Here is a 12,532-nt window from a genome sequence, read left to right on the forward strand (position 1 = left end):
TGGAGGGTAACTCCTGTCCTCCTCCCTCAATTTTGAATAAAACCAGCATGTGTGTGTGCAGCCATGTGTGACATGACCTAAGGTCACAAAGAGGTTTCTTTTGGTCAAGATGTTTGTGTTTAAATGCTTGAAAACCTTCGCGACTAAAGCAGAGTGGCCATCTCCTGATGTGACGTTGATGTCCATATTTTCACGTTATTCACTGAAGCACAGACAAAATACCAGCATTACAACACTATTTTAGGGGAGGGCAAAAAAGAGAGAAAAAAGGCATTTTGTTTCTGTATAAAATTGTTTATTGTACCCCAGTATGTACATATCAAATCTACAAAATATGCACAATGTTAATTTATTATCAGTGGTTTACCCCTCACTCAGTTGTGTGTCATAGCCCTTATTATATACAATCCCAAGCCATCATTAATCAGTTTTTAAATAGGATACATACAGGATATAGCTGACATATCACGATGCAGACTGACCAAACAATTTACGCAACATACCAATATCACCATGTAAAAAATCAACAGCAAATGCATGTTAAAATATTAATCTGTATTTAATTACATTATATTAATGTCTGTGCGAAGCAGTTACCAGTGTAACACGAGGTTAAAATACAGTACAGTTTGAGACTTACAGCTGGGGGCTGGGGTGGCTTTCCATCCCGGTTCGATCAATTAACAAATTAAGTTGAGACAGGAACTAATGAGAGAGCATTGATTTGCTTCTTTGTCCAATCGCCTCCTGAACCGAGAGTGAAACAACCCCAGCCCAGATGTAGTCGAGGTCAGGCATGTGTGCTCTTCTATGTTTGGTAATGAGAGAAAAAGACGGGATTTATTCAGAATGGCCTGGCTGTCCCTACTGGTGAGCGTTTTCATTAGTCTAATCCTACTAACCCTATCTCACCATCAATAAATAAACTTCTTTAACGTCTTTGCAGTGTTTGACCTTTACAAGAAATCGCTGCAAATGCCCAGCAGGGATAAAATGACAAGATCTAACTTTAGAGAATATTTTCTGTTACATTCGATCGACTCCTAATGGGACAAAATTAGGTTAATTTTGCGAACACTAAAGCAGTATTTGTTAGAGGTTGCGCTCCTCCCCGTCAGTGCTTGTAGCAATGTTTTGGCATCATTTTTTTTAAAAGCTTAAAGTCTGAATGGCACTTCTGCTTCACTTTTATCTCTACACACAATGATACATTTGTCGCACTCCCTGCATACACACACACAAACAAGACACAAGTTTGAGGATCCAAACAGTGCTGCACAAATTAATCCTTCTCTGAGGAAGTGACAAATGCTGAAGGCAACACTGAATAGCAACCCACACTGTCCTTCAAAACGCAAATTCATAATACCTTCTGAAGGGGGCTTGCAGCCCGTTTGCTTCCTGTTCTCTTTGTGTTGTGAAACTTAAAGAGGGTCGACTATCCTGCTGCCTGTTGTATCTGAACCTCTGATGCTCATGAGCTGCTTGTACTGATGACAAAACATCCAACTGAGCTTAAATTCTCACATGAACTCCTTGTTCATTCACAGATAACGAGGTTTTGAGGAAATGTTTTCATCTGGAAATGCAGGGTTTCACTTCTGTCACCCTATGTGAGAGGCAACTGTGCAGAAATACTTTCATCAGTCTCTAGGAGTAGGCACTGTCGGAGTGAGGAGGAACAGGCAGAGAGGCTCGAGCCACGTGGACAGGTCAGTTCCTGCTTGTTTCTGTTCCGTCAGATCTGAGGCTTCTCATTTGTCGATGCAGTGGCATCAACAACAGATGACAAGTGGGAAAAATGATAAGGTTTAACACACAAATGTAGCACGTGGCTCAACAAATACTAATAGGAGGGCTGCTGCATGCCAGATATCCTAGCATCAGAGCGCTGGACGTAGCAGGAAGGTGGCTGTCAGTCGACTCTGATCACCGCAAGATGAGGCTCAAGAGAGTGAGGGCCAACGTGACTCATCCAGCCAGGTGGTCAGGCATCTATCAGTGGAGGAATAAAGGGGATAAAGTGTCCTGTGTACTTCTAATAAGCGACTCATGGTGGCGGAGGCAGTCGCACATCGAGCAGGCTGTAAGCAAAAATGTTCCAGAAGACAGCGCAAAGTACAAACAAGGTGTACACACAGAAAAAGATCCAGAACAGGGACTGCTCCTGGAGTCGCTGCTCGTAGTTTTGCAGCACCACCACGCCCAGCGTCAGGCCCACCACCACTCCCCCCAGGTGAGCTACGAAGCTCGGATTGGGGCACGGAGGAAAGGCTGGAGGGTAGAACCGCAGCCACACCGCTCGACCAAACTCTACACTCACTGTGAGCCGAGACAGGGAAACACAAGATGTTAGTGAGCATGTATGAAGATACACTTATTAAAATATACAGTCACTTTTTTTAAAGGCAGAAAACAAGTTTAAATCTCTTAGAACTACAACAACAAAAGAAGGGAATTGTATACTTAAAAGACTTGGAAAAGACATGATTTAATACCCTTCAATTCCATCACATCTCATTTATTCATGTACATATGTCAAAGGTAACGAGCTAACAAGTATATTTGCTGCTGTCAAACCCCTTTTCCAACAATTTACTTGATGTTGTGTCAAGCAGCATTTTATTTTTGTTTGTATCTGTAATCTTGGAGGCACAAGTCATGGATCTACAGCAGGTAAGGACTCAACTTTGCAATCCACCACTGTATTACATTTTTATTGTTAGATTTAAAATAAATCACTTTAAACTTTCTCCCTGATGTTTGTGCCGCTGGTCAATACTGTGTGGCCCAGAATCCTGTGCTGCCTTACAAAATAATCTGCCTGTCTCACACAGAAAGAGAATAACTACTACTTAACACTCAGGGAATTTTCACAGTTGGACACTTTTATAAGACAGAAGCTGCACTGCCAGAAACTTTAATGACCTACTCTAGTGAAAATTTAAGTTTTTTTTTTTTTACTTGTGCATATGGTGTTTTCTGCACTCAACAAAAATATCAACACAATACTTCCAAAATGCTACTTTCACCAAAGAACAGGTCCTGAGAGCTAGGATACTAGAGTGGCGAGGATGAGGGGAAAAACCAAAACTCCAAAACAGTTTGCTCCCATTTTTTATGAGATGAACTCAAAGATCTAAAACTTTTTCCACATACACAATATCACCATTTCTCTCAAATATTGTTCACAAATCTGTCTAAATCTGTGACAGTGAGCACTTCTCCTTTGCTGAGATAATCCATCCCACCTCACAGGTGTGCCATATCAAGATGCTGATTAGACACCATGATTAGTGCACAGAGAGTTGCATAGAGTTGATCAGGTTGTCGATTGTGGCCTGTGGAATGTTGGTCCACTCCTCTTCAATGGCTGTGCGAAGTTGACATTCCTGCTGTCAGCATGCCAATTGCACGCTCCCTCAAATCTTGCCACATCTGTGGCATTGTGCTGTGTGATAAAACTGCAGCTTTCAGAGTGGCCTTTTATTGTGGGCAGTCTAAGGCACACCTGTGCACTAATCATGGTGTCTAATCAGCATCTTGATTTGGCACACCTGTGAGGTGGGATGGATTATCTCAGCAAAGGAGAAGTGCTCACTATCACAGATTTAGACAGATTTGTGAACAATATTTGAGAGAAATAGTGATATTGTGTATGTGGAAAATGTTTTAGATCTTTGAGTTTATCTCATAAAAAATGGGAGCAAAAACAAAAGTGTTGCGTTAATATTTCTGTTGAGTGTATATGCTAGAAGACACACTGTGCAAAATAAACTGTCAATGCCACAGCTGAGATTTCAAAACAATTAAAGGCATTAGAGGAGATTTAATTTCCTACGACTTTGAACGTAGCATGCGCACATACAACCTCTCCCTCACCCCCCTCTAACCTCCCCCCTCTTAACATTTACGAAGAAACGCCCCCCTCCAGAAACTTGCGTAGGACTCGTGAAGTTGTCTTTTACGGCTGGGTCCCCCTGGATCTTTATCTGCCATTATGTAAAAAAAGATGAGCAAAACAAGTCGCCAGCTAACTACGAAGCTATACCAAAGCAACACATACAGAAAACACAGAAGTCCAAGGCGTACGTAACCTACGTAACTAGGCCTGAGCCGGAAGATTTTTGATTGACAGGAAAGGGAGCAAACCAAACGCCTCGGTCCGAGCGCGTTGATTGGCTGATGTTTTTCAGGTCCTGCCATGTCCACAGTTAATTTTTTTAATTTTTAATTTTTTTAGAAACCATACATACAAGTCCACTAAAGGTCAGTATATTCATTTTATGTGAATCAGACAAATTAAACAAAAAAAAAAACATCCTCCATAATGCCTTTAACTTAAGGAAGCAATCACTGAACTCGCAGGGTGAGCCTTTCTGTATTGACCTTCTTCTTTAGAATCAGTATTATTATTAATATCACAACCTGCCATTTCACAACGCAGAGTGGCTTCACTCTGAGCAGAGTTAAAGGTGAGCTGGTTTGCTCCAGCTGCAGCAAGCAGGGAGGAATGAATGGAGAAAGAGGCATTTATACATTCAAGATGAAAAAATATAGACAAACATATAAACCACTCCACGGAACAAAAAGATTACTGCCATTCAAAAAAACTTCCTGACAGTGGTATTTAGGGGTTTATTCAGTGACCAGAGACTTTACTATTGCAGCCTTTTGGGCAAAACTGTATTTTTCTAAACAGGAATCTTTGGTGTAACATTAATTTCTGGTGGCAAAATTGAACAAAAAGCAGGTTCCAAGTATAACTCATGTGTTGAAAAGTAACTGTAAAGCTGAAGTGAGTGTGGGAGTGTGCCATTTTCATTCAGACTTACTGCAAACCAGAGCCATGGCCATCCGGAACAACTTAAACTGACACTTCATTCCTGACCAATTCTACAAAATAGAAAGACAAAGAAAAGACAAGTTGTAGAAATCATAAGAAGACACAGTTCTGATGATAAAAACAGAGTTGATTGTGCTGGAAGGTCAAGTCCTCCTCAGACATGCGCACGTATGCTGACATGAAATGGCACAAGATTGTGCCCTTTGTCTCAATTCACGTCAATTGTAAAAGCCCCAGAGACACTCTGACCCCCAATCTGCTCTTGCTGTGTTAGATAATAAGATTTCAGAGGCAAGGAGGAAGACAAACACTCCAGCCTGACCTCAAGAATGTTGTGGAGGATCTGGCAGGATACATCATGAGAACTCCATTGCACATAATAGAGGTTCACCTTGAGTGACGCCGCTGGCTGAGGAGGGGTGGGAGGAGGGGGGAGTCAGACCAAACAGAGTGGGCGCAGATGTCAGAGGACAGCAGGAGGCATTGAGATGGGATTTTATTCACACTCTGTCACATAAACATGTGAATATGCTCACACGGTTTTCTGATCTTTGAAGGAAAAGCAAAAACTGATGGTGAGGAATGTATGGCATCTGTAGATAGAGAAGCACCTGTTGGGGCGCATAACAGGCTGCTGTGATAATGTGGCAATGCTCTGTAGTGACACGACAAATGAATAACGTGATCATCCTCTACACACACACACACACACACACACACACACACACACACACACACACACACACACACACACACACACACACACACACACACACACACACGCAAAAACAAAAACTTACCATTACTACATTTGCCAGATGTGCTGAGACCAGAGCGTAAACTCCCCCAGACGACCCGACCACTGGAGCTGTCATGTCAGTGACAGACACCGCCAGGGACCCTACAGCAGAGATAAAGGCCACAGGTCAGCGTGCTTGCTTTGGGTAAAGTTATAAACACAAGAAGACAACCATTTATTTTCTGAATCTTGAAAAAGCAACAGGATCTCATTCATGCAATGAAAATGAGCATTTGTTAAAACCTTTGTTCAGCAATCACGCTGCTGTTTTTCTTTCTTTTTTTTTAGCATTCAGATAAATTTAAAAACATGAATCATATCAGCCAGGGATGTGAGTGTTATGAAATAAAGACAAAATCAGAGACATTGGATTAGATAAGAGGTTCATTTTTGAGCCTGAGACAGCAGTTGAAAAACATTCTGGAGCAGCAGTTGCCTAATATTCTTTAGGATTAATAAAGTATCTATCGAATAGTCAAATGTATCTATCTATAAACTGAAAAACCAATGAACTTAGAGTCTTAGCTTTTAAACTAACATGGACATACAGTCTTTAGATATGCAACAACCTGTTTGCCATTCAGTGGCAGTGAACACAAACAGTAACATTGACAATTTACCATCAATTACTCTGAGCTGGCATAGCAAACATTTTCCTATTTATGCATTCTGCTGATGGGAAGTAACATAGGTTGGCTTAGTGTCCAATATTCATTCTTTTTTTTTTTTTTTTTTTTAGCTCTAAATCAACTCCTGAGGGAAATATTAGACTCCTAAGCTGCTAAGTGCTCCACTATTTTCACCTCTGCGTCTGCTACTTGCTACTAATGAGATAAGAAACAGTAGGGTTTTATCAAAGTTGCCTAAATGCTGAAAATGTTACTTTGAGAGCAATGATAGTGAACCCTGTGTTGAAACATGCTAAAAAAAAATCCCTGTCGCGTTGTGGTAATTGTTGTGCTTTATCTTTTCTGTGCACTTTAGGGATATAGGCTGTGTACGGTTCATGACTAGCGACACTTCCACACACATAAAACAAAAGTCATTATTCTCTGTTATTTACAATGTTGCTTATAGCTGCTTTAAAATGCTGAGAAAAATAGAAATTTGCATCAGTATTAGATGTCCTCAGCCTGTCAGTTGGTTCTTTTCAGATAAATGGATGCACATATATTGCAAATTTGCTATAATGTGATACAGTACTTAATGATACGGTGCTATATTTGTTTTGAAAAGTGTCACATGCCAACAGAGATTCAACTATTCACAAGGAAATGTGAATAATTCTTCCCTTAAAGGGTCATACAGACAGACACCGTGACTAAGTGGCTAATTTAAACTGTTTTTGTACAAGCTGTGACCATTTGCGCACTGAATACATCTATTCTGAATGGCATAAAGGCAGCTTTGCCACTTGCTATTTAATGTGGGTGTATTATAAATAGGCGTCCGTCAGCAGAGGCTTGCTCATACTGTACCAGCACATGCTGCGATACTTATGTAAAACAAACACATTCACAGAAATTGGGCAGCAGCAAACAGTGAATTGCTCTCTTCAGCACCTTGGTACCAATTCATTGCATGCACAAAAGATGTAATCAAGCATAGAAAAGTTTTAATACAGGGGGCATTCAGAGGCAGACATTTGTTCTCACTGCAGTCTCTGTGCAAGAAACAGAATAAAAGAAAAAAAGGAGACATGTTGAGGTGGACTATTAAATTACCCACAGAAAACTCTCTCCTTCACTCTTCTGCTCTTTTTCCTTCTTTTTCCTCTCTCTCTGCATCCACTCTCTGTTTAGCAGTTTATCTTTTCCTTCCCTATGCTCCGCAACACTGAACTCTGTACATTATTGATGCTAAGTATATAAGACACAGCTGCCCACACGGCAAAAGTGAGCATAAGGAGCTGTTGATGAATGGTCTCACACTTTGGCTACTGTACGTTCACCCACTCTCTTTCTGTTTCTCTCACAATACAAATAAACTTTTTTTTGTTGCATAACACACAAAAATATGCATGCATACTGTAAATTACAATGGTTGTCATACACGTACAGAATCTGAAAACACGCTCATTTTGTTGTTGCTGTCTTCACCAGTCAGTCAAATTGATTTTTTTTTCCATTTTGTGGCTACAGATGGTACAGACAGAACTTAACAGGCGTTTGAGACCCAGCTGTTGGGGTGGCTCATTTTATTGACTGTGCAGTGTCCATTTATGATGTTGATTAGAGTCTGGATCACTTTGAGATAAGTGGTTCCACAAATTATCTTTGTTGTTTGCAGTCGGAGAACATGTTTTATAGATTAGCCTGCTTCGTTGGACTCCAGTAAATCTAATTTTTCATGGGCACAAAACAATGTTTTAGCAAAATGATAAATGGTAAATTTATGTAAACTTTGCCTAATTGCATTAAAGGTTCTGTGTTCCTTTTCAGTCGGGCTCCTTACAGTCACAATAAATTGTTAAAAGGAGGATATGAGTAGGTGAGTGGTTAAGCAATCCTTATGTTCATCAGACTTCAGTTTTTGTTGAAACATCGTACCGCATCTATGATCCCAAGTCCTTGAAGTGGATCTAGTGCAGGAGTGTTCAGTAGTTCTTCAATGGTACATAATCAAGAATAAATATCAACAAAACAGATGGGCTCACTGAACAGTGAACCTCATTTCCATGTTTAAGCTCTCAAAAACTCTCCCATGTAAAATCAACTGACAAAGCTTAAGCTACACTGAGCTGACCTCGTAAAATTGAACATTATTACAGCTGTGTGGGCAATGCCATGTTTCACCTATTCTAGCTCTATGTCTCTGTCACACTCACACACAAAAACATAGTATAAGAATATAGTATATCACACTATAGGCGTGCTCTCCAGTATATAACTACAACAGATAGAAAAGAAGCTGGACTTTAAATCTCCATAAGGAGTTATGATTCGATGAGCCATTGTCTTTCAATGATGATGCTATTTATAGGAGACGAGGACAGCATGAGATCAATGAAAACACACACACACACACACACACACACACACACACACACACACACACACACACACACACACACACACACACACACACACACACACACACACACACACACACACACACACACACACTGGTACGTGTACACAAGCATGAGAAAATGTGTTACTATTACAGTAAAATAGAAAAGTAGAATTTCCTAAGCGTGGTGACAGAATGAGGTTACTGTAAGAACATCAAGGGAATTCAGTTGGTTTTGTGCCATATTTGAATGACGTACGTGTATTTATATAGTGTACTGTGTGTGTGTGTGTGTGTGTGTGTGTGTGTATGTGTGCATGCGTGTGTGTTTTCTTATTGCTTGCATAACAGTACAGTGCAGTATAAATGACTTCATTGATTCTTCAAAAAACACGAAATGGTTTAATGTGTGGGCTACTGTAACACAAATTTCACACTCAGAAAACTGAGACACTGTGAATAAATTGTGGATTAAACTGCATAAAATGACAACACTGCACCAACTTGGTTCACTTGAATGCTTTTGAGTTTCCATTTTTAGATGATAAATACACAGTGACATAATACAGTAAGGTTAATAATAATTCCAGTATCAAGTTTCAATCAGGAGGGTAAGTGGCTGACAACGTTACCATCGAACTGTGTTTACAGGTTTTCAAATCTGCACTGAAATTATTCAGTCAAATAACTATTAAAACTTTAACAGACAATCTTAAGTGAGTTTCAATTCAGTGTGCTTGAATCCAGTTCTATGCTGTCAAAGTAAAATGTGGTTGAAAGAGAAATTAAAGGACATTTGAAAAGGTGGGCCTGACATTTAGCATCAAAGATAACGTCCTTATATTTCTTCTCAGGTGTGTGTAGCTTAATGCGTCTGACTCACCAAGTCATTAAATATTGCATAGCAATCGAAGTAGCAAAGTAATTACTCAAACACACATGCACGCACACACACAGCAACATATCAACAGCTTTTCTCTCAGTCATAGGTACACAAAAATCGATTTTACAACAAATTAATGAAACATTTCTTACATTAATCATGTTAACTGTGGAAAAACAGATGTCAGTTTGAATTAATTCAGTATAAACTTTAAATCGTGTTTAAATCTAATTGACACCTCCCAAAATCAAAATTAAACGGTAATGTTTAGATTGCTACTCTGTAGATTACACCCTTTTCCCTTCCTCTAGACACACCACACACCCAGACACCTGCTCAGGACACCTCCACCTCTGTTTGGAGTTGAGGCAGTGTGTCTGTACAGGGTGACCTCCATCCCTGTAATTACCTTGGTTAAATAACATTATTTTAGCACTGTGGCTGCATGCACACACACACACGCACACACAAGGACACAATCTCTCAGAGTCCCTCAGCAGGCCCCAGGAGGCCGGCAGTTTTTAGATTTGAAAGCAGCATCTCATTTTTCTTGGCTCTTCTTCCAAAAGAACAGGGACATGAGGGGAAATAATTATGTACATCAGTGCTCATAATGAGGAAAACCAACAGCTTAGCTGCATATTGAGCTGACTGAAGCTACCAAGGTATTACTCCGTGGTGCTCTGTGTCCTATGTGAGTGGACTCCCTTGTGTATATTATATGAGATATATTCTGTATCGCTCTGTTGTTTACTTTTTTCGTCAGAGGGTTTATACATATACATATATATATATATATATATATATATATATATATATATATATATACATACATACACACACACACACACTTGTCCCTGTCTGTTGCTGCACCTGTCTTGCAGCCTCTGGAAAGAGAAGCTGCTGCTTTTTTGTGTGACTACTCTGTGTGTTTACATGCCAGTCCATTATTTCCATTAAAGTGTGAGCATGTGTGTTGACTCTAGGGGGTCACAGACCTTCCTCTAAGTCATTACTTGACCTCTGACCTTTGGCATGACCCCTGTATGTGCCAGCTGAGCCCCTTCCCTTTGCTTGTAACATTTATTCACACAATCTGACAGTCTTATTATGCCGAAAAATATAAAGTAGTTGTTTGTGTGACTATTGATAATTTACAGTCTAGCACTAGTGGAAAATGTTGGAATAAACTGTTTAAATGTCCCTAAATAATTGTAAGAAATGCATAGTTACCAATAGATAAATCAGCTAGTGTTTTGTACACTTAAAAATGATGTCCAATTATGAAATTTTAAATTTCAGTCGACAAAACAAGCTCTTTTTAGCAGAGCCACAACAATGGATCACTGAATAAACTAAAACTGTATTTTCAAAATTATCCTCTCCACACACAAACAGGCCAAAGCCTGATCGGTAAGTTATTTTAGGGCTCTTGCAGAGATATATGTTAAAGACAGAATAAACTATAGGTATTGTTAAGCCTAAGGTGAAAAATCCTAGGAAATGTTCAAGAAAAGTTTCTGATTCTCCAGTTAAAGAAGAAACTCAGCATTTAGAGGAAGGAACAAAGTCTAAAAGAGAAAGCAATCACCAGTGAGGCATACAGTGTCTGCAATCGCATTTATCCCCTGTGGAATAACCCTCTAAGGGGGATAAATACTTATAGACTGCATCAGGTTAACCTCCAGGTTTTCCCTATGTTTTGTTGCATTCATTTTACCTGCAACCTTACAAGCCTTCTGGGACCTGCTGCAGAGAAGCATCCCCACATCATGATGCTGCCACCACCATGCTTCACGATGTCCACAGTGTTTATTGTCCGCCAAACATAGTGTCTAGTCTAACGACCATGAAGCTACATTTTAGTCTCACCAGACCAAGGAACCTTCTTCCAGTTAACTTCAGAGTCTCTAAAATGCCTTCTGGTGAACTCCAGTCAAGATTGAATATGAGCATTTTCAACAGTGGTGATCGGTTAAAAATCGGCAATAGGAACACTGACTCACCAGTGACTGCACCTTCCAGATACAGGTCTATTTATACTACAATCATCTGAGACACATTCACTGCATTCAGATGATTTCCATATCACTAATTGTGTGACTTCTTGCGCCAACTGACAGAACCTGTGTTGAATTTGGTGAGTCACTGTAAAGGGGATGAATATATTTTTGATTGGCGCCGTGCATCAAAAGCACATGTCCATAATGTTTCAGTAATTACTCTCACTGCCAGATGGAGGAGATTAAAGTTTGGCACTGCAGACTTAAGGGAACATAAAATAAACAATAAAGTTTGAACATAAAACTTTATAGGAAATTAAATCTGTCAGTATTGCTTTCTATCAAATAAACTCAGAAACCATCATCCTAACCGCTGATAGCCTAAAATTGCTGTCTATAAAACACTGGTGCATATACAACACATATGGAAGCAAATATTCATTCATTGCTAAATGCTGCATGTTCTGGCTCAAGTCTTTCTACTGGCAAAATTAAAAAAAAAATAAAAAAAAGCCCAACAAATCCAAACACTGCAGCCAACACAACCAGTGCGAGCCTCCCTTTTTCTGCTGCTGGTCGATATCTAATTAAAACAGCAGACGTGTGTGTGTTAGTCTGTGTGCATACATAAGTGTGTGTGATTTATGGTGCGTTTCCTCCTCATTTCACTGTGAGGTTAATGCTACAGGCCACCGCAGCTGGTATCCCCGGGGTGTTTGTCAGCGACCCTCACACACACACACACACACAGGCTCAGAGATGTGGAGGAAGAAATGGACAGAAATTTTCATGAATATTAAACAAACCTCACTGGCTGCAATTTACATCACGCAGTCATTTCTGTCTTTTTCCTCTCTATCAGTAACAACTCTCATTTACTGCCACAAGGCGCCATGTTTCCATCAACAGGAAAGCTCTCATCTCGAAAAGTAGCTCAATATTTCCACTCCAGTAATCTTGCTAGAAGTGTCACCCCCAGGCGCGAAAAA

At 40.0% G+C, this 12,532-nt stretch overlaps 1 protein-coding gene across 6 annotated transcripts in view; it reads right to left on the bottom strand.

Moving 5' to 3' along the window:
* Positions 1-273: 273 nt before the first annotated feature.
* The window catches only part of rhbdl3 (rhomboid, veinlet-like 3 (Drosophila)), a 70,892-nt gene continuing 58,633 nt past the window's right edge, over positions 274-12,532 (bottom strand). For 5 of the 6 annotated variants that reach the window (XM_051945791.1, XM_051945792.1, XM_051945794.1 and 2 more), the window contains 4 exons: positions 5,647-5,747; positions 5,238-5,255; positions 4,836-4,896; positions 274-2,322 (listed from right to left, as the gene is read on the bottom strand). In XM_051945791.1, the coding sequence (XP_051801751.1) occupies positions 2,051-2,322; positions 4,836-4,896; positions 5,238-5,255; positions 5,647-5,747 (452 nt within the window). In that variant the 3' untranslated portion in view covers positions 274-2,050. The remainder of the gene's footprint in view (positions 2,323-4,835; positions 4,897-5,237; positions 5,256-5,646; positions 5,748-12,532) is intronic. The other variant, XM_051945793.1, reaches the window with a different exon arrangement.

Source organism: Acanthochromis polyacanthus, chromosome 3, assembly GCF_021347895.1.
Source record: "Acanthochromis polyacanthus isolate Apoly-LR-REF ecotype Palm Island chromosome 3, KAUST_Apoly_ChrSc, whole genome shotgun sequence".
NCBI classification, from domain to species: Eukaryota; Metazoa; Chordata; class Actinopteri; family Pomacentridae; genus Acanthochromis; species Acanthochromis polyacanthus.